The following is an 18,703-nucleotide window of genomic DNA, read 5'->3' on the forward strand; positions in this document are numbered from 1 at the left end:
CTGAAAAGTCCCTCCCCAGCTTTCTTGGAGCCCCCTTCACATACTGGAAGGCTACAAGAAGGTCACTTCAGATTCTCTTCTCCAGACTGAACAGCCTCACAGATATTCAATTTGCCTACTATCCAAAGAAAGGAATTGGGTGTCTAGTTCCTGAATTGTTTTAATCTCTGGCAAAGAGTGCTTCTGGCAGAGTCCCTCAGCTGGAAAATAGGAAATGAGCTAGAAACAGTAGATAAAAGTGAATAACACAAAGCTTAAGATGTCTGACCTCGATCTTCAGCAGTGAAGTTTAAACAGATTCCTCCATTCACTTGCCTGAGGCCACCCTGGGAAAGAGATTTCCCTTCCTGGGGAGGGTTGGGGATGCTGTGTGAAGTCTGTGCTTTCCTACTCAGCTGCCTATCACAGGGGCAAGCAGGGACCTGTCTCCTTCAAGAAAAGAGAACATGGTGCTTCCTTGTCAGGCATAGGCAGATGACCACAGCACAGGAGATGGATGCAGTACCTTGGGCTTCAGCACCTTGGGCTTCAGCAGCTTGCTCAGGCTTTATCACAAGTGATCCTTTCCCCAGATTTTCCCTTCCAAAGGCATTTATGCACAATCCCACTGCACTGAGTCCCCCAGACCCCAGCAGTGCCAGCAAGGGTCGATGCAGCTGAAGCACCTCCAATACAGCCACCTGGGTGCTGGGCAGCCACAGCCCTCACCTGTGAATGTTGTGACTAGTGTCTACTTGTTCATCTCCATTGCATTTCACCCTAGAGTGCAGTTTTGCCTGTAAATAGAGCTTCTTTTGCTTCCAGCCTGAGCCAACCTGCTCACTGTCAGTGTGGGAGGGGGATTTCAGCTCTCACACTGTTACAAACCTCTGTATTGAGAAAAGAAGTGCAGCTGCTCCAGCACCCCTTGTTCATTGCTGAATGCCACTTCAGTCTGATCCAGCCCCATGATTTCCAGGATGCCTTGGGGCACAGCTCACACTCACAGAACAGAGATGGTGGCCAGGTGGCGCAGGCCCCTCGCTGGGTGTGCAGGGTCCTCTGTACTGCTGTGGAAAGACTTCACAGAGGCATTGTAGGCTTTCTCTGGAGCTGTCTGGGCAGGAAACTTGTACTCAATCTTGATGCTCCTTTCCAGCATTTTTCTCTTGTGCTTGAATTCCAGCAGAGTCTTTGTGTATTTATTAATGGTGGTGACAGCTGCGGCCATGCAGCAGGCAAAGGAAGCCCATGCCAGGCTAGAAACAGAAAGGGTTGTCAACAATTAGTAAAATGTTTTCATATCCAAGCCCTTCACATTCTTCATTTGTTTGGTTTTTAATCTTTTTTCCATGCTGTGTACCAGCCATTGGCTTGGTTGAGAGAGTTGGGGTTGGTCGGTTTGGAGAAGGCTCCAGGGAGACCTTCTTGTGGCCTTCCAGGGTCTGAAGGGGACTACAAGAAAGCTGGGGAGGGACATATGAGGGTGTCAGGGAGTGACAGGACTGGGGGGAATGGAACAAAACTAGAAGTGGGGAGATTCAGATTGGATGTTAGGAAGAAATTCTTCCCCATGGGGGTGGTGAGACACTGGCACAGGTTGCCCAGGGAGGTGGTGGAAGCCTCATGCCTGGAGGTTTTTGCAGCCAGGCTGGATGTGGCTGTGAGCAACCTGCTGTAGTGTGAGGTGTCCCTGCCCATGGCAGGGGGTTGGAACTGGATGATTACAGAATCACAAAGTGGTCAGGGTTGGAAGTGGCCTCAAGAATCATCCAGTTCCAACAGAGACATCTCCCAACAAAGAGATCACAGCTCCAAACCAAATTATTATTGCAAGAGGAAACACAGGAATGAATGAATAGAAGCAGAACACAGCAGAACACAGTCTCAAGCTGCACCAGGCTGGATGGTAGGAAGAAATTCTTCCCAGAAAGAGAGCTTGGCCTTTGGGATGTGCTGCCTGGGGAGGTGGTGGAGTCACCATCCCTGGAAGTGTTTAAAGAAAGCCTGGATGAGGCACTTGGTGCCATGGTTTAGCTGACTGGATGGTGTTGGGTGGGAGGTTGGACTTGATGATCTCAGAGGTCTTTTCCAGCCTGGCTGATTTTGTGATTCTGTGAGAACTGAGAGTCAAAGAAGCAAAAAGTCTCTAGGTCTGAAATGAGGAAAGAAGGCAATAATTGAGGATTCTGCACAGCTCTTATCCATGATATCCACAGAGGGTATCCCAGTAGCCCCTGGGCATCATCCAGAGTGTTGTCTGGATACTTAATAATAGATCATCTCAGACCAGTTTTTCCTGATGGAAACTTGCTCCTGTGAGCAAGTTGGTGATGTGTGGGTGCTGGCCCACCTCATCTGCTGAACAAACAGAACAAGACACATTTGTCATCATCTGGCTCATGCCCAGCTTGGCAGTGGAGACCAGCCCCAGCCTTCAGTGCTCTGAAAGCAGCAGAGAACCACCTGTCATTTACACACATGTAACAATGGCTTCAAACAGCTTGAGAAATAGACTCCTGGAGAGATGCAGAGAACTGGACTGTGGCCTTCAGATGAGATTTGAAGGTGAAAATAAAAGGAGCAGAACAAAAGTCTCCCTGCAAAAGTTCCTGGTAAGTCTTCCTAGTGAAGGCTGCATGCAGCTGTAAGCTCTTCTTCAATAATGGTACAATAAAAGTAGGAAGAGTAAGAAGGATGAGTCAGAAAGAACTCTGATCTCACCTGTCAGAGGATGCCTGAAGGAGACAATCAGCCTGAGCTGTGCTCTGCTGACCCAAAATATGAGTCCTGACTGACTTTCACAGACTCACAGAATTACTGAGGCTGGAGTAGACCTCTGAGATCATCAAGTCCAGCCTATGACCTAACACCACCACACCAACCAGACCATGTCACTGAGTGCCACATCCAATCCTTCCCTAAAAACCTCCAGGGATGGGGACTCCACCACCTCCCTGGGCAGTCCATTCCAGTGTCTATTTCCCCTTTCCATAAGGAAGTGCTTCCTAACATCCAACCTAAACCTCCCCTGGCACAGCTCCAGGCCATGCCCTCTTGTCACAAGTTGCTTGGGAGAAGAGCCTGACCCATACCCCACTCCAGCTTCCCTTCATGGAGTTGTAGAGTGGAAGTTGTTTATCTAAGCCAATGTGGTTGCTCCTATTCTTTCTCTCACTCACAGCTGGGGACATAGTGACTTCTGGCACATGAACCACTGCTCAGGTTGGGTGGATAGTCCAAACCACATCTTTATGGGGAAAATCCTTCAGCAGTTGTCCTTTTAAACTCACTAGATGTCCTCAGAGGATTCCTTGCAATTATTCACAGGGCCAAAGCAATGTGTCTTTATCTAAGCCTATTTAGAAGACTGTGAACCACCCTGTCTGAAACACTCCAGATGCAACTACCTGAAGCAGGTATCTGGTAAGGAACAACTCAGCCCAAATGGCTAAAGCCATTTCAAACAACTCCTGCAAGGCAGTTGTCCTGGGAGTTGCATCCAACTGGGGAATAAGTCAGTCCTCAGGAATTCCAGTTCCTGGAGGTTAGAGAGAAAGCCTGGAGAGTGGAAGACTCTCCCTTGGTTGGTGAGGTCAGAGATCATTTGGGCAAACTGAACACCCACAAATCCTGGGCCCTGATGGGATGCACCTGTGAGTGCTGAGGGAGCTGGCTGATGGTGCTGTACCACACTCCATCATCTTTGGAAGGTCCTGGAGAACAGGGGAGGTGCCTGAGGACTGGAAGAAACTCAGTGTCACTCCAGTCTTCAAAAAGGGCAGCTGCAGGCAAGTCAGCCTCACCTCCATCCCTGGAAAGGTGATGGAGCTCATTCTGGAGGTTGTCTTTAAGCACATGGAAGAAGAGAAAGCTATCAGGAGCAGTCAGCATGGATTCTTGAAAGGGAAATCATGACTGACCAGTCTGATAGCCTTCCATGATGTGGTGACCAGCTCAGTAGATGAAGGAAGAGCAGTGGATGTTCTCTAACTTGCCTTTTGACACCCTCTCCCATAACATCCTCACAGGTAAGCTCAGGGAGTGTGGGTTAGGTGAGTGAACTGTAAGATGGATGAAGGACTGGCTAAACAGTAGAGCCCAGACAGTTGTGATCAGTGGTGCAGGGTCCAGCTGGAGCCCTGTAGCTAGTGATGCTCCCCAGGGGTCAGTACTGGGTCCAGCCTTGTTCAACATCTTCATTACCTACCTGGATGAAGGGACAGAGCAAGTCTGCTGATGATACCAAACTGAGAGGAGTGGCTGCTAGACCATCAAGCTTATGAGATCACAGAATGTGGTCTGGACAAACTGGAGAGCTGGGTGGGGAGGAACCCAATGAGGTTTAACAAGGGCAAGCTTAGGGTCCTACACCTGGGCAAGAATGCACCAGTCCAGCTTAGGGACCAACCTGCTGGAAAGCAGCTCCATGGAGAAGGACCTTGGAGTCTGAGGGACAATAAGTTCTCCATAGGACAGCAGTGTGCCCTTGTGGCCAAGAGGGACCAATGGGATCCTGGGGGGCATTCAGAAGAGTGTGACCAACAGGTCAAGGGAGGTTCTCCTGCCCCTCACCCTAGTGAGACCTCACCTGCAGTCTTGTGTCTGTTTCTGGGCTCCCCAGTTCAAGAGAGACAGGGAGCTTGCTGCTCTGTATCCTCAGAAGTAACACAAGGTAGACCTATTCCTTATAAATTAGATATACATTGCTTGAATATAGGGTAAGGGACTGGAATCACAGAATCAACCAGGTTGGGAAAGACCTCAGAGATCATCAAGTCCAACCTATTAGCTAATACCTAACACCTCCTGACAACTAAACCCTGGCTCCAAGTGCCACATCCAAGCCTTTTTTGAACACCTCCAGGGATGGTGACTCCACCACCTCCCTGGGCAGCACATTCCATGGCCAATTACTCTTTCTGTGAAGAACTTTCTCCTCACCTCGAGCCTAAACTTCCCCTGGCACAACTTGAGACTGTGTCCTCTTGTTCTGGTGCTGGTTGCCTGAGAGAAGAGCCCAACCCCCACCTGGCTACAACTTCCCTTCAGATAGTTGTAGACAGCAATGAGGTCTGCCCTGAGCCTCCTCTTCTCCAGGCTGAACACCCCCAGCTCCCTCAGCCTCTCCTCACAGGGCTGTGCTCCAGACCCCTCCCCAGCCTCATTGCCTTTCTCTGGACACATTCAAGTCTCTCAATGTCCTTCTTAAACTGAGGGGCCCAGAACTGGACACAATACTCAAGGTGTTGTCTAACCAGTGTTGAGTATAGGGGCAGGATGACTTCTCTGCTCCTGCTGGCCACACTATTTCTGATGCAGGCCAGAATGCCATTGAAGAACCAACTATAAACCAATAGGTACCAGTAGGACCAGCCATAATCCCATGTGTGAGGCCTCCAGTCTTCAGGACCAAGGTTTACAGTCATTTGAAAGACAGTTGTGTACATCATGTGAGCAACCATGCCCAGAAGACCTGAAAAACATAACAACATAAGAAGATTAAGAATGGGATTTGAGGAGATTCTTATTTGTCAGCTTCTTGCAGTTGGCACTTGAGCTCAGTTGGCCCTTGAGCTCCTTTAGCAAGTATCTAAATTCTGTTTATGACCTGGGTGTATTTGTGTCATGCTTTGCCAGTGCACTCAGTGGTGCAGTCCCTTGACAACTCCTGTCTGGGTTAGAGGAATCTAAAGGAGCATTGGGAAATGCAGCTCATAGATGTGAAAAGGCAGCAAGTTGATTTGCTCTCTTCTGAAATTGTCTTAGCAAGTCAGCCCCAAGGAAGGATCACAGGATCAGAGGATGTTAGGGGTTGGAAGGGACCTCTGGAGATCTTTGAGTCCAACCCCCCTGCCAGGGCAGGACCATAGAATCCAGCACAGGTCACACAGGAACACATCCCAGACATTCAAGCTGGGGCTTGAAAGTCTTCAGAGAAGGAGACTCCACAACTCCTCTGGGCAGCTTGTTCCAGTGCTCTGGGACCCTCAGAGGGAAGAAGTTCCTCCTCATGTTGAGGTGGTTTATATCCACTATAGTGCTGCAGTTTATATCTATTGCCTCTTATCCTGTCCCAGGGCACAGCTGAGCAGAGCCTGTCCTCTCCCTCTTGACCCCCAGCCCTCAGATGTTTATAAACATGTATTAAATCCCCTCTCAGTCTTCTCTTCTCCAGACTAAAAAGCCCCAGGGCTCTCAGCCTCTCCTCAGAGGGCACCATTACCACACAGCATCACTCAGTCCCATTGCTCAGAACCAGCTTCACACAGCTTCCTGGGGCTCAGTGGAAAACTTATTCCAAGGTGTGCAGTCATATGGCCTTTGCCAGCGCCTTACAGGCAGCCAGGTTTGTCCAAGTCATTGAAAAAGGGAAGAAGCTCTTGATGGGCATTAAAAATCCCTGGATTATGAATCAGAGAATTATTGAGGCTGGAACAGGCCTCTGGGATCATTAAGTCCAGCCTGTGACCTAACACCACCAGCTCAACCTGAGTGCCACATCCAATCTTGCCTTAAACACCTCCAGGGATGGTGATTCCACCACCTTCCTGAGCAGTCCATTCCAGGGTCTGATTACCCTTTCCCTTATGAATGGAGCTTATATTTAACAATTTAATTTTCAAAATTACTCCTAGACTCCTGCCAAATCCTAAGGATATCCATTTTCCTTTAGCTTTTTATCTTCAAGTAGTGAATTTTCCTGCAAGTAGGTAAGTAACAGCCCTGAGAAATGGCAGATGGAACTGGACACATTTATTGATAACAGAGGAAATATTCCTCAGGATATAGATCAAGGCCAGGTTGGATGAGGTCTTAGTAGAGAGGTGTCCCTGCCCATGGAGGGGAGGTTGGAGTAGATGATCTTCAAGGTCTCTTCAAACCCACCCCACTCTTGGATTATATGATAAATCTTTATGGTCCTTCTTGTATTAGGGTCCCATTGGCCACCTCCAGTTGTCTGGAACTTCCCCTGTTGACCACAACTGCTAGTATCTGATGGAGAGTGGCTTGGCAAGAGAGATGTTGAGGGACTGGAAGGTGTCCAGAGAGGGGCAATGGAGCTGTGAGGGGCCTGGAACTCAAACCCTGTGAGGAGAGGCTGAGGGAGCTGGGGGTGTTTAGCCTGGAGAAGAGGAGGCTCAGGGGAGACCTCATTGCTGTCTACAACTACCTGAAGGGAAGTTGTATCCAGGTGGGGGTTGGGCTCTTCTCCCAGGCAACCAGCACCAGAACAAGAGGACACAGTCTCAAGCTGTGCCAGGGGAGGTCTAGGCTGGGTGTTAGGAGGAAGTTCTTGAGAGAGAGAGATTTGTCATTGGGATGTGCTGCCCAGGGAGGTGGTGGAGTCACTGTCGCTGGAGATGTTCTGGAGAAGCCTGGATGAGGCACTTAGTGCCATGGTCTGGTTGATTGGATAGGGCTGGGGGATGGGTTGGACTGGAGGATCTTGGAGGTCTCTTCCAACCTGGGTGATTCTATGATTCTAAGGTCCTGTGCCAGCTCCCTCAGCACTCACAGGTGGATCCCTCTTAGCACAGTGGCCAGACTGAGTTCTAGCAGGACTTTTGCCTTTCTCTTTTTCTACTTTTGCCTTTCTCTTTTTCTAGCCTGAGCCATTTTATGATTCCCTCTGAACATCTGGGTTTTGTTCTCAGCTTCTTTTCCAAAGCCATAAACACCTTTGCAGTCTCCATGATCTCAGTCTCTAAGACACTTCAGCTTTTCAGAGCAGACAGTTCCCCACACTCACAAGAACCAATTTGTTAGGTGCTCCTAAACTAGGTCTATTTCACGAATTCTTGCAAAACCAGCTAGCACATAGCATCTCTCAGCCTGGGCTGCAAGACCTTGGGCACAACAAGACAAGGCTACAGAAGAGCCATGAGGATGAGCAGAGGGCTGGAGCTGCTCTCCTATGAGGACAGACTGAGAGAGTTGGGGTTGTTCAGGCTGGAGAAGAAAAGGCTCTGAGGAGACCTTCTTGTGGCCTTCCAGTGTCTGAAGGGGGCTCCAAGAAAGCTGGGGAGGGACTTTTGAGGGTGTCAGGGAGTGATAGGACTGGGGGGAATGGAATAAAGCTAGAAGTGGAGAGATTCAGACTGGATGTTAGGAAGAAATTCTTCCCCATGAGGGTGGTGAGAGACTGGCAGAGGTTGCCCAGGGAGGTGGTGGGAGCCTCATCCCTGGAGGTTTTTGCAGCCAGGCTGGATGTGGCTGTGAGCAACCTGCTGTAGTGTGAGGTGTCCCTGCCCATGGCAGGGAGATTGGAAGTGGATGACCCTTATGGTCCCTTCCAACCCTGAGAATTCTATGATTCTATGATTTTTATCAAAGGCTGCTGAGGGCAAGAAGGAAGTGGTATCAGTACTGGGTCTTTCCTAGCAATGGAGTGAACTAGCACTGCTAGTTAAGTATTTAAAGCAATGCCAGCACAAGGGGCAGTGGTGGAAGCTGAGGCATAGGAGGTTCCATGGAAACAGGAGGGAAAATGTTTTCATTGTGAGAGTGCCAGAGCCCTGGAACAGGCTGCCCAGGGGGCTTGTGGAGTCTCCCTCTCTGGAGATATTCCAACCCCACCTGGATGTGTTCCTGTGTGACCTGCTCTAGGTGACCCTGCTCTGGCAGGGGGGTTGGACTGGATGAGCTTTGGAGGTTCCTTCCAGCCCCTAACACTCTGTGATTCTCTGATAAATTAGAGTAATAATTCCTGTAGAGTCAAGAGCAACACTGGGGACATTAGAAGCCTACATAGCTATGGTCAGAAAATTTCACACCAAGTCTTCTTCTAAGTCATCAAGATCTGCACAAGTTAGAATGCATGTCTTAAGATTTTATTCAGCTTGAGCTTAAATGCTGAGTGAACTGAGAAATCAGACACTAGTCTAATAATGCGTTTGGGTGGTTTTTTAATGACTAAATACCATAGCAGATTTTTTTTTTAACACAGCTAGAATTCTGCAGACTCTCTTTCCAGGAGCTGAACTTCAGTTTGCATTTGCCTGCTAGAATCAAGAGCCTGTGTGTGTACATGGAATTACATCTTCATTACAGATTAGGGCAAATAGATTTGGGTTCTATCTAGAAAGGATTTATAGAGAAATTTCAGAGCTAGGACACAGATGGGCTTCAGTTTTTAATATTTCACTAGATTTTACTGGGAGAAGTAAACATAATGGCCAGAAAAAAAGCTTGCTGTCTAAGCCTTCTTAATACTCTACATGGCAAATCGAAAAGGGATATGGATAAAAATGTGTGTTTGTGATTATTCAGATAAGGAATAGATTATAGCATTGGGAAACAGCCCCAGGGCTCTCAGCCTCTCCTCCCCAGGCAGTCTCCAGTCCCTTCAGCATCCTTGGAGCCCTCCCTTGGACTCTCCCCAGCAGATCCCTGTCCCTCTTGAACTGAGGAGCCCAGCACTGGATGCAGTAGAGCTTGGACATGTCAGCACTTCACCACTCCGACTGGGATGTTTTAGCAGTCAGTGATTTGGTGCTCTGGGAAATGCACTTGCAAGACAAGGACAGCACCATGCTGGATGGAAAGGACCCAGCTGCTCACTAGCTGTGGGGTGGTTAGGCACCTGAAGGTCCAGGTTAGGGAGGGAAAGGCAATGCCCTCATGGAACTGACTGCTCAGCTGCTGTTTGGTCACTGGCTAGAAAAGCAGCCTCTGTTGTTTCTGCTCTTCCTGGGGTCTGTAGGCAGGCTGCACAGCTGGAGATACAATATTCCAGATGGGGCCTCACTATGGCAGAGGAGGAGGAGAGCCTCCTTTGATCTACTATTGAGTATCTCCCTTGGGAAGAGAGACTGAGAGCCCTGGGGCTGTTTAGTCTGGAGAAGAGAAGGCTGAGAGGGATCTGATCAATGTCTATCAATAGCTGAGGGGTGGGGGGCAGGAGGAGGGGGCCAGGCTCTGCTGGGTGGTGCACAGCAGTAAGCTAAGGAACAATGGAGACAAACTGGAACAGAGAAGGTTTCAGCTCCACAGGAGGAGAAACTTCTTTCCAGTGAGGGTGACAGAGCCCAGGGGGTTGTGGAGTCTCCTTCTCTGGAGCCTTTCCAACCCCACCTGGATGCATTCCTGTGCAGACTGCCCTGGGTGATGCTGCTCTGGCAGGGGGGTTGGACTGGATGAGCTCTGGAGGTCCCTTCCAACTTCTAGTGTTCTGTGATACTATTACAAACTATGACAAAACCTAGAGACCCTGAGAATACAGGATGAAGCAAAATATCATGGAAATACTCTTTTCAATTACTTTTTTCTTAATATGAATATTTTTACATTTTATATATATAGCTGTTGTTAGTTTACCATCGTTGCTTTGATTTGATCATTTTAATCATCAGGTTGGTTGTCCAAGGTAAAAAAAAAAGTAATGTATTCTTACAAATAACTTGATTTTTTTAATTCCCAACATGCTAAGTATAAAATTAAAATAGTACTTTTAAGGGGGAATAAAATGGGTAGTTGAATAAAATGGATAGTTGTTAGTGGAAGATCATTAAAGTTGCCTTTCCTTCTCTGTCTATTACTTCTTAATTCAGTGCTACTTGGTCATGGGATCCTTGGCAAACTCGTCTTGAAAGAAAGTTCAGAAGGATTCTAGTTCAGTCTGAGGAATCTGATCTCTGCTTTAGTCTGGAGAGGAGAAGACTGAGAAGGAATCTGATCAATGTCTATAAATATCTGAGGGCTGGGGATCGGGAAGGAAGGGACAGGGACAGGCTCTGCTCACTTGCACCCTGGGATAGGACAAGGAGCAATGGATGGAAGCTACAGCACAGGAGGTTCCACCTCAACATGAGGAAGAACTTCTTCACCGTGAGGCTCACAGAGCACTGGAACAGGCTGCCCAGAGAGGTTGTGGAGTCTCCTTCACTGGAGACTTTCAAGCTCCATCTGGATGTGTTCCTTTGTGAACTGTGTTGGATTCTCTGGTCCTGCTCTGGCAGGAGGGTTGGACTTAAAGATCTGCAGAGGTCCCTTCTGACCCCTAACATCCTGTGAGCCTGGGATCTTGGGATCCTGTGAACTTGGACACTGACATTTTCAGGTGGAAGTCTAGCAATGGTGCATTTCCTGGATGCAGTGAATCAAGCTCCTCAAGTACCTGCCAGCACGGTGACCAGTGCAGAGAAGGCGTTGATCTTCAGCCCGTGGGTGACAGTGCTGCAGAGGCACATTTCTACTGACATCAGAATGACTCCCATCAGAAGCAAAGTGATGTACAGGAGCTCTGCTACAATAGACAACCACAAAACCCCTGGAAAAGCAAACCAACAGCACTGGTGTTACGAGCAGTCAGAGAACCACAGAATTAGGCTGGAACAGACCTCTGAGAACATCAAATCCAGCCTATGACCTAACACCACTGCATTGACTATGCCCAGCTGGGGTTGGAATATCTCCAGAGAAGGAGACTCCACAACCTCTCTGGGAAACCTGCTCTAGGGCTCCAGCACCCTCACAACAAAGTTTCTTCTCTTGTTCAGATGGAACCTCCTGGGTTCCAGTCTGTGCCCATTGCTCCTTGGCCTGTCCCTGGGCACCACTGAGCAGAGTCTGGCCACAGCCTCTTGCCCCTGCAGGTCCTTTAGCTCTTGCTGAGACATTGTTCAGCTCCCCTCTGGGGCTGCTCTTCTCCAGGCTCAACAGACCCAGGGCTCTCAGCCTTTCCTCCTCACAGAGCTGCTCCAGACCCCTCAGAATCCTTGAGTCCTCTGCTGGAATCTGTCCAGTAGTTCCCTGTCTCTCTTGAACTGGGGAGCCCAGAACTGGGCCACACATTCCAGATGTGTCCTTACTAGGGCAGAGTAGAGGGGAAGGAGAACTTCCCCTCTCCCTCATGCAAGCCAGGAGACCAGTGGCCTTCTTGGCCACGAGGGCAACTTGTTATCCATCAGCACTCCCAGATCCTTCTCTGCAGAGGCTCTTTCCATCAGGTCACCCCTCAGCTGTCTTGGTGCAGAGGTTGTTCCTCCCTAGGTGCAGGACTCTACTCTTGCCCCTTGTTGAAATTCAGTGAGATTCCCCCAGTGTTCAGGGAAGTTCTCCAGTCCCACTATCCTGCACATGCAGTTTCAACCTCCTGGGGAAGAAGAGAGAGATCTTTTTTTTTTTCCTGGATCAACCACTTGCAAGGTGATTGGTGTAACCACAGCAGTGATGGGGTTTAAATTGCAGAGCATAGAATCAGAGAATCATAGAATCAGAGAATCATAGAATCAGAGAATCATAGAATCAGTCAGGGTTGGAAGGGACCACAAGGATCATCCAGTTCCAACCCCCCTGCCATGGGCAGGGACACCTCACACCAGATCAGGCTGCCCAGAGCCTCATCCAGCCTGGCCTTAAGCACCTCCAGGGATGGGGCCTCAACCACCTCCCTGGACAACCCATTCCAGGCTCTCACTACTCTCATGGGGAAGAACTTCTTCCTCACATCCAGTCTGAATCTCCCCACTTCCAGCTTTGTTCCATTCCCCCCAGTCCTATCACTACCTGTAGCCTAAAATGGCACTGAACAGAGGTTCAGGCGTGGTTTGTAGGAACAGGAACAGAGAGAAGAGTGAAAATGTCTCCTTACAGCTCAGTAAGGTACAGGAAGGGCATTCAGACTGCCACCAAGATTGGTTTGATCCACACTATGTCTCCCTCAAATCCTCTCAGCATGCTGCCTGGTTTTGTTCACACAGCCTGTCCTTCTACTCTTCCCTGGCCTATTGGTGCAAGCCAGAAAATTCCTGGTTGAACATGGAGGTATGAGAAGACAATATTGACCCACACTCAAAGTAATTTTTAAAAGATGCCTGTATTTAAATTGAGTGTTTTCAAAAGCCATAGATTCACACTTCAGGTCACTTCATTCTGAAGTGCAAAAGCTAAATGAGAGACCCAAAGTGAGAGATTAAAGCAAGAATTTTTGATACCAAATTGCAGAATATTTCTATTGATTATTCTGGTCAGGAGAGTTTTATTTGCACAAAATATGCATACCTACCTCGATCAGCAGCTTGGGTCAGACTGAGGAAACTTCTACAATTCTCACCTGGGGAAAAAAAATATATATATTAAAAAAAAAAGGTTTAAAACTCAAATTCTGGATCATTTTGCATTCTGTAATGATCTAAAGAAAAAGATTAATAGAAAGCAGAAAATGCAAAAGCTATCATCAAAGCACAGACTTAGATGACCAGGGAAAACTCTTTCTGGGGCATAGCTGCATGCACACAGAGTCCCTGGCTCATGAACCTACTCCTGGAATTTAGCAAGAGAATCCTTCCAGGCTTTATCAAGGCTGAACCAGAGTCTAGGAGACTTAGAGAAAGGCTGTGAATTGAATTCCAAAAGGTCATAGCTGTGAAAACCAGAATGGGACCACTGGCCCCTAAACCATCTTCCCCCTGGTGGAAGACCTTCTCTCCTTACAGGAACAAGGCACCAGGACAGGTTAGGAGCTGCCCTGCTGGAAAGCAGCTCCTTGGAGTGCTGATGGGCAGCAAGTTCTGCATGGGACAGCAATGTGCCCTTATGGCCAAGAGAGCCAATGGAATCCTGGGGTGCAGCAAGAAAAGTGTGGCCCCCAGGGCTAGGGAGGTTCTGCTCCCCCTCTGCTCTGCCCTGCTGAGACCACACCTGGAGTACTGTGTCCAGTCTGGGGCTCCCCAGGTCAAGAGAGACAGAGACCTGCTGGAGAGAGTCCAACAGAGAGCCAGGAGGATGCTTAGGGGACTTGAGCATCTCCCCTGGGAAGAGAGACTGAGAGCCCTGGGGCTGTTTAGTCTGGAGAAGAGAAGGCTGAGAGGGATCTGATCAATGTCTATCAATAGCTGAGGGGTGGGGGTCAAGTGGAGGGGGCCAGGCTCTGCTGGGTGGTGCACAGTGATAGGACAAGGAACAACGGAGACAAACTTGAACAGAGAAGATTTCAGCTCAGCATGAGGAGAAACTTCTTTCCAATGAGGGTGGCAGAGCCCTGGAGCAGGCTGCCCAGGGGGTTGTGGAGTCTCCTTCTCTGGAGCCTTTCCAACCCCACCTGGATGCATTCCTGTGCAGATTGCCCTGGATGATCCTGCTCTGGCTGGGGGCTTGGACTGGATGAGCTCTAGAGCTCTCTTCCAACCTCTAATGTTCTCTGATTCTCTGATTCTAAGGCTGCTGCTCACACAAACTGATTCCAATTTCTTTCTGCAAGCTTTGGTTGTCAATGTGACTTCCTGACACACACACCCCCTCCACCCCCCATCAACATGCTCTGAACAAAGCTTTGGGCATTAGTTCTGCTCTCCTTAGAATATGCAGGGTGATTTGCTTCAGCCACTCACTGCACCAAGCTGGAAAACAACTGCCCGAGCAGATGTACAAATTAAACAATTCTGGTACTCATACTTTCAGAGTCTGCTCTTTGACATTTACCCTCTTAAAACTGCAGAACTTCCAAGTCATTCTAGACTTTAAAGAATCACTCAGAATCACAGAATATTAGGGGCTGGAAGGGGCCTCCAAAGCTCATCCAGCCCAACCCCCCTGCCAGAGCACTCACCTAGAGCAGGATCCCACAGGAACACATCCAGGTGGGGTTTGAATGGCACCAGAGAAGGAGACTCCACAACCTCTCTGGGCTCTTACCTCTCTGTGAGAATATTTGCATTTTATAGCACAGATGACAGCTGATTTGATTTCTCTCCTTTTGTTCTGGTTGCCATTTGTAAACTGATCAGGACAATAAGGGGAAAGACCTAATGTTGCTCTGTGGCCTTATTTCTTGAACCAGCTAAACAACTTCCCTTATATAAAGATCCACAATGAATTAGAAGCTAATTTCATTCTACTGACACTTACACATGCAGAGGAAAAAAAATCAATTAAATGCCACAACTCATGACCAGTAGTCTCCAAGTTGTGTTTTAGGAGGGAGAAAAGAATCTTCTGCTTTGATTTGTAAAAGGTGAGATTGCAGTAAGAAGGGGGAAATGTCTGTGCTTAAGAGGAAATAACTCAGAACTCACAGATTTAATTACTAAAATGATTTTCAAACCAAAATGTGGTTTATATATTGCCAGAGGGGACTGTAAGCAATCATTTAAGGCAAATATTTTCATTTTTGCCTAAAAGAAACAGAAAAATGAAACACTTTCCTGTTAAAGTAACTTAACTTGCTGTTCTAGTATTAATAACAATTTTTTTTTTAATTCATTTGTGCTGCAACCTGTACCTCCAAAGTTCTTTCAATCACACAGAATCACAGAATGTGAGGGGTTGAAAGGGACCTCCAAAGCTCATCCAGTCCAACCTCCCTGCCAGAGCAGGAGCACCTGGAGCAGATCACAGAGGAACACAGCCAGGTGGGCTTTGAATATCTCCAGAAAGGGAGGCTCCAGCCTCTGGGAACTCCCCCTGCACATCTTTATCACCAGCAATGAGGTCACCTCTCAGGCTCCTCTGCTCTTAGCTACAGAGCCCTCTGCTCCCTCAGGCTCTCCTAGTAAAGAAGATGTTTGCATAATTTATTCAGATATTGTTAGGAATCTGTTAGAGAGCACCCTCTAAGGTCATCCTTCCAGGAGCAGTGCAGCTTTCTAAGGAGAGTTTTTCCTTTCAAATACATCAAAGATAGTACAGCAAAGAGGGAGGCGACCCCGACCGAGGGAGAAGAACACTTCTGAAGGCAGTTTACAGGAGGCTTACTCACCTTCCTCATTTATTATTTCTTCACAGGAATACCAAATGCCAGCATGAAACTTCCTGTCCATGAACTTGTCATCTCCTGTCTCCCAGATGTACTGCACGGCGCTGCTGTCGTTGGCGGCGGGGCTGTTGAAGCGGATGCAGCGCTCCCCTTTGCTCTGCCCCCTGCAGAAGGGTTTGGCAACTTTCCTCGTCCCCTCACACCAGTAACTGCTGCTGAATGCTGTAACAGAGAGAACCAGGGACAGACAGCTGAGGGAAAATGCTGCTGAGGCTCTCTGCCTGCTGTCTGCAGCTGGGGCTGAAAGTGGCATGCTGCAGGCTGTGCTGTTTCTTACTCCCTTCCAGAGCTGTATTTATATAGACCTGCAGCTGCCTAGCCAAACACCTGCCTCTGTTTGCAGCCTCACTCTTCATTCCTCCCAGAAAATTGCACCAGCTTAGGAGTTAAGACAGAAAGCAGAGATCTGGGCATGACCAGAAATCATGTGTCAGGACAGATTAAGTATATAGGACAGTGCTGTTTGGCAGTTGTGCCTGGTGAGGGAAATAAGAGGAGCTGCCCCCGTGAATGACAGAGGTACAGAACACAGGAGCATTGGGAGCATCCTGGCATGCAATTAGAAAAGTTTGCTTTGTGCAAACAAGATGTGCATCATTAAGCTGAGCAGCAAATGGAGTCAAAGAGAGGGGAATTCTCCACTTAGGATCATAGAATCATAGAATCCTAGAATCAGTCAGGGTTGGAAGGGAACACAAGGATCAGCCAGTTCCAACCCCCCTGCCATGGGCAGGGACACCTCACACTACAGCAGGCTGGCCAGAGCCTCATCCAGCCTGGCCTTAAACACCTCCAGGGATGGGGCCTCAACCACCTCCCTGGACAACCCATTCCAGGCTCTCACCACTCTCATGGGAAAGAACTTCTTCCTCACATCCAGTCTGAATATCCCCACTTCCAGCTTTATTCCATTCCCCCCAGTCCTATCACTACCTCATATCCTAAAAAGTCTCTCAGCAAAGAAAGAGATAAAATCTTGTGGTTCCAAAGGATGCATTGGACACTGATTAGATCTCACACAGAGCTGTAATTCTTACTATAAAGACATTTTTTAGGAGGTAGAGCCACTTGCTACACTGGAGCATTGCACGGCATTGAAGGACTTCCCAAGAATGCCTGGGATGTGACAGCATTTGTTCCAACTTCCACTAGTGACAAATGAAAGTCAAAAGTTAGATGATATTGATGGGCCCAGGCTGCCTCCAGTCTTGATGTCACCACTTAGCTCACCTGCAATGGTGACCATCAGGTCCAGTATCACATCCCCTCTGGCAGGGCTGTCCATTGCTTGGCTTAAGAAGTTATTCTCCACGCATATCAGGAGTCTCCTGCTTGGCCTACAGCTCACTTTGCTACTTTGCCAGCAGATGTCAGGGTGGCTGAAGTCCTCCAGCAGGATGAGAGCCTGCAAGTGTGAAGCCTTCTGCAGCTGGAGTAAGAAGCTTTGTCAACAGGCAGCCCTTGATCATGCAGCCTCTAACAGACATCCACCACAAGGTTCCCTTTCTTCCCTCAGTCTCTAATTCTTACCCATAAGCTTTTGCCTTCTTTGTGGCTCTTCTTCAGAGACAGCTCTTCATACACTATCCATTTCCTGATGTAGAGGGCAGTGACTCCATCCCTCCTTCCTCCCCTGTGTCTTCTGACCAGTCTGTAGCCATTGATAGCTGCAGTGCAGTCATGGGTTTCATCCTACCCAGTCTCAGTAATGGCAAATGGTTGTCATAGCTTCCAGCAGCATGGTGGCTTCCAGCTCCTCCTGTTTGTTGTCCATGCTGCATGCATTGGTGTAGAGGCTCTTCAGCTGGGCTGTTGGCCCTGTCACCTCCCAGAGGAGCTCCCCTTAATTCCTTTGAGGTGTTTCACCTCTTTCCCAGTTTGTTCCTATTAACACAGAAGCTTCTGGCTCATCTCCAACAGACTTCAAGAGTGCTGTGATGTCCCCAGCACACCTCAGAGCAATAGGCTGAGGGCCCTGGCTAGCATTCCATTCCTCTAACCATGGTGTTATCCCACAGCTTGTCACAGGTAAGCCTGGTATTATCCCACTTCAAACCTCACTAAGTTCCACAGACTCCTGAGCAAAGACTCTCTTCCACCTTTGAGAAAGGTGAGTCCCACCTGGTGCCAGTGAGCCTGGTGCTATGCAGGGCACTCCATTGTTGAACCCCCAAATATATGGCAGTGACACCAGCCATGAAGCCATCTATTAATCATACTATCATGGAATTGTCAGGGTTGGAAGGGACCTCAAGGATCAGCCAGTTCCAACCCCCCTGCCATGGGCAGGGACACCTCACTCTAGAGCAGGTTGTTCAGAGCCACATCCAGCCTGGCCTTAAAATCCTTCAGGGATGAGGTTTCCACCACCTCCCTGGGCAACCTGTGCCAGTGTCTCACCACCCTCATGGTGTAAAACTTCTTCCTAACATCCATTAGACTGTAACCAGTTGTCACTGCCCACAATAGGAAGGAGAGAAGGAAAAATAACCTGTGCTCCAGAATCCCTCCTCAGCTGTCCCAACTTTCTGTTGATTCCTTTTGGTCTCCAGGTTGCAACTTCACCTCCATTCACATGGAAAATCAGTAAGGGGTAATAATCCAAAGGCTGTACCAATCTGGGAAGTTTCTTACTGATGTCCTCTTCTCCACCTGAAAGGAGGTCATAGCAAGGTGGGGTTGGTCTGTTCTACAAAGTAGCAAGCAAGAGGATGAGAGGAAACAACCTCAAGTTGCTCCAGTTGGACATTAGGAAAACTTTCTTTACTGAAAATGTTGCCAAGCCCTGGAACAGGCTCCTGGGGAAGGAAGGTATTTAAGAGGTGTGTAAACATGGTGTGAGGGATGTGGTTTAGCACTTGACTTGGCAGTGAGTGGTTGGACTCAGTTGTCTTAAAGGTCTTTTCCAGCCTTGGGGTCAGTACTGGGACCAGAGCTATTCAATATTAATTGATGACCTGGCTGAGG

The 18,703-nt window shown here is 48.4% G+C and overlaps 1 protein-coding gene across 1 annotated transcript; it reads right to left on the reverse strand.

Annotated features, from left to right (window-relative positions):
* Nucleotides 1-982: 982 nt before the first annotated feature.
* LOC128980421 (germ cell-specific gene 1-like protein) lies at nt 983-15,989 on the reverse strand. Its single transcript, XM_054398894.1, has 5 exons — nt 15,680-15,989; nt 12,989-13,036; nt 11,099-11,251; nt 5,344-5,455; nt 983-1,238 (listed from the first exon to the last, which is right to left on the reverse strand). Exons 1-5 carry the CDS (start codon nt 15,987-15,989, stop codon nt 983-985), a joined length of 879 nt encoding a protein of 292 aa, XP_054254869.1.
* Between the last annotated feature and the right edge of the window lie 2,714 nt (nt 15,990-18,703).

This window comes from Indicator indicator, unplaced genomic scaffold, assembly GCF_027791375.1.
Source record: "Indicator indicator isolate 239-I01 unplaced genomic scaffold, UM_Iind_1.1 iindUn_scaffold_169, whole genome shotgun sequence".
In the NCBI taxonomy this organism is placed as follows: Eukaryota; Metazoa; Chordata; class Aves; order Piciformes; family Indicatoridae; genus Indicator; species Indicator indicator.

Bases quoted from the DNA above. Each gene is read 5' to 3' on its own strand.
- LOC128980421 (XM_054398894.1), bottom strand. From the start codon at position 15,989: ATGCCACTTTCAGCCCCAGCTGCAGACAGCAGGCAGAGAGCCTCAGCA. The intron at 11,252-12,988 runs GTAGGTATGCAT...TTGCTTTTCCAG, and splicing joins GACCCAAGCTGCTGATCGAG to GGGTTTTGTGGTTGTCTATT. The intron at 1,239-5,343 runs GTACCTATTGGT...TTCTGTTTCTAG, and splicing joins GATTATGGCTGGTCCTACTG to CCTGGCATGGGCTTCCTTTG.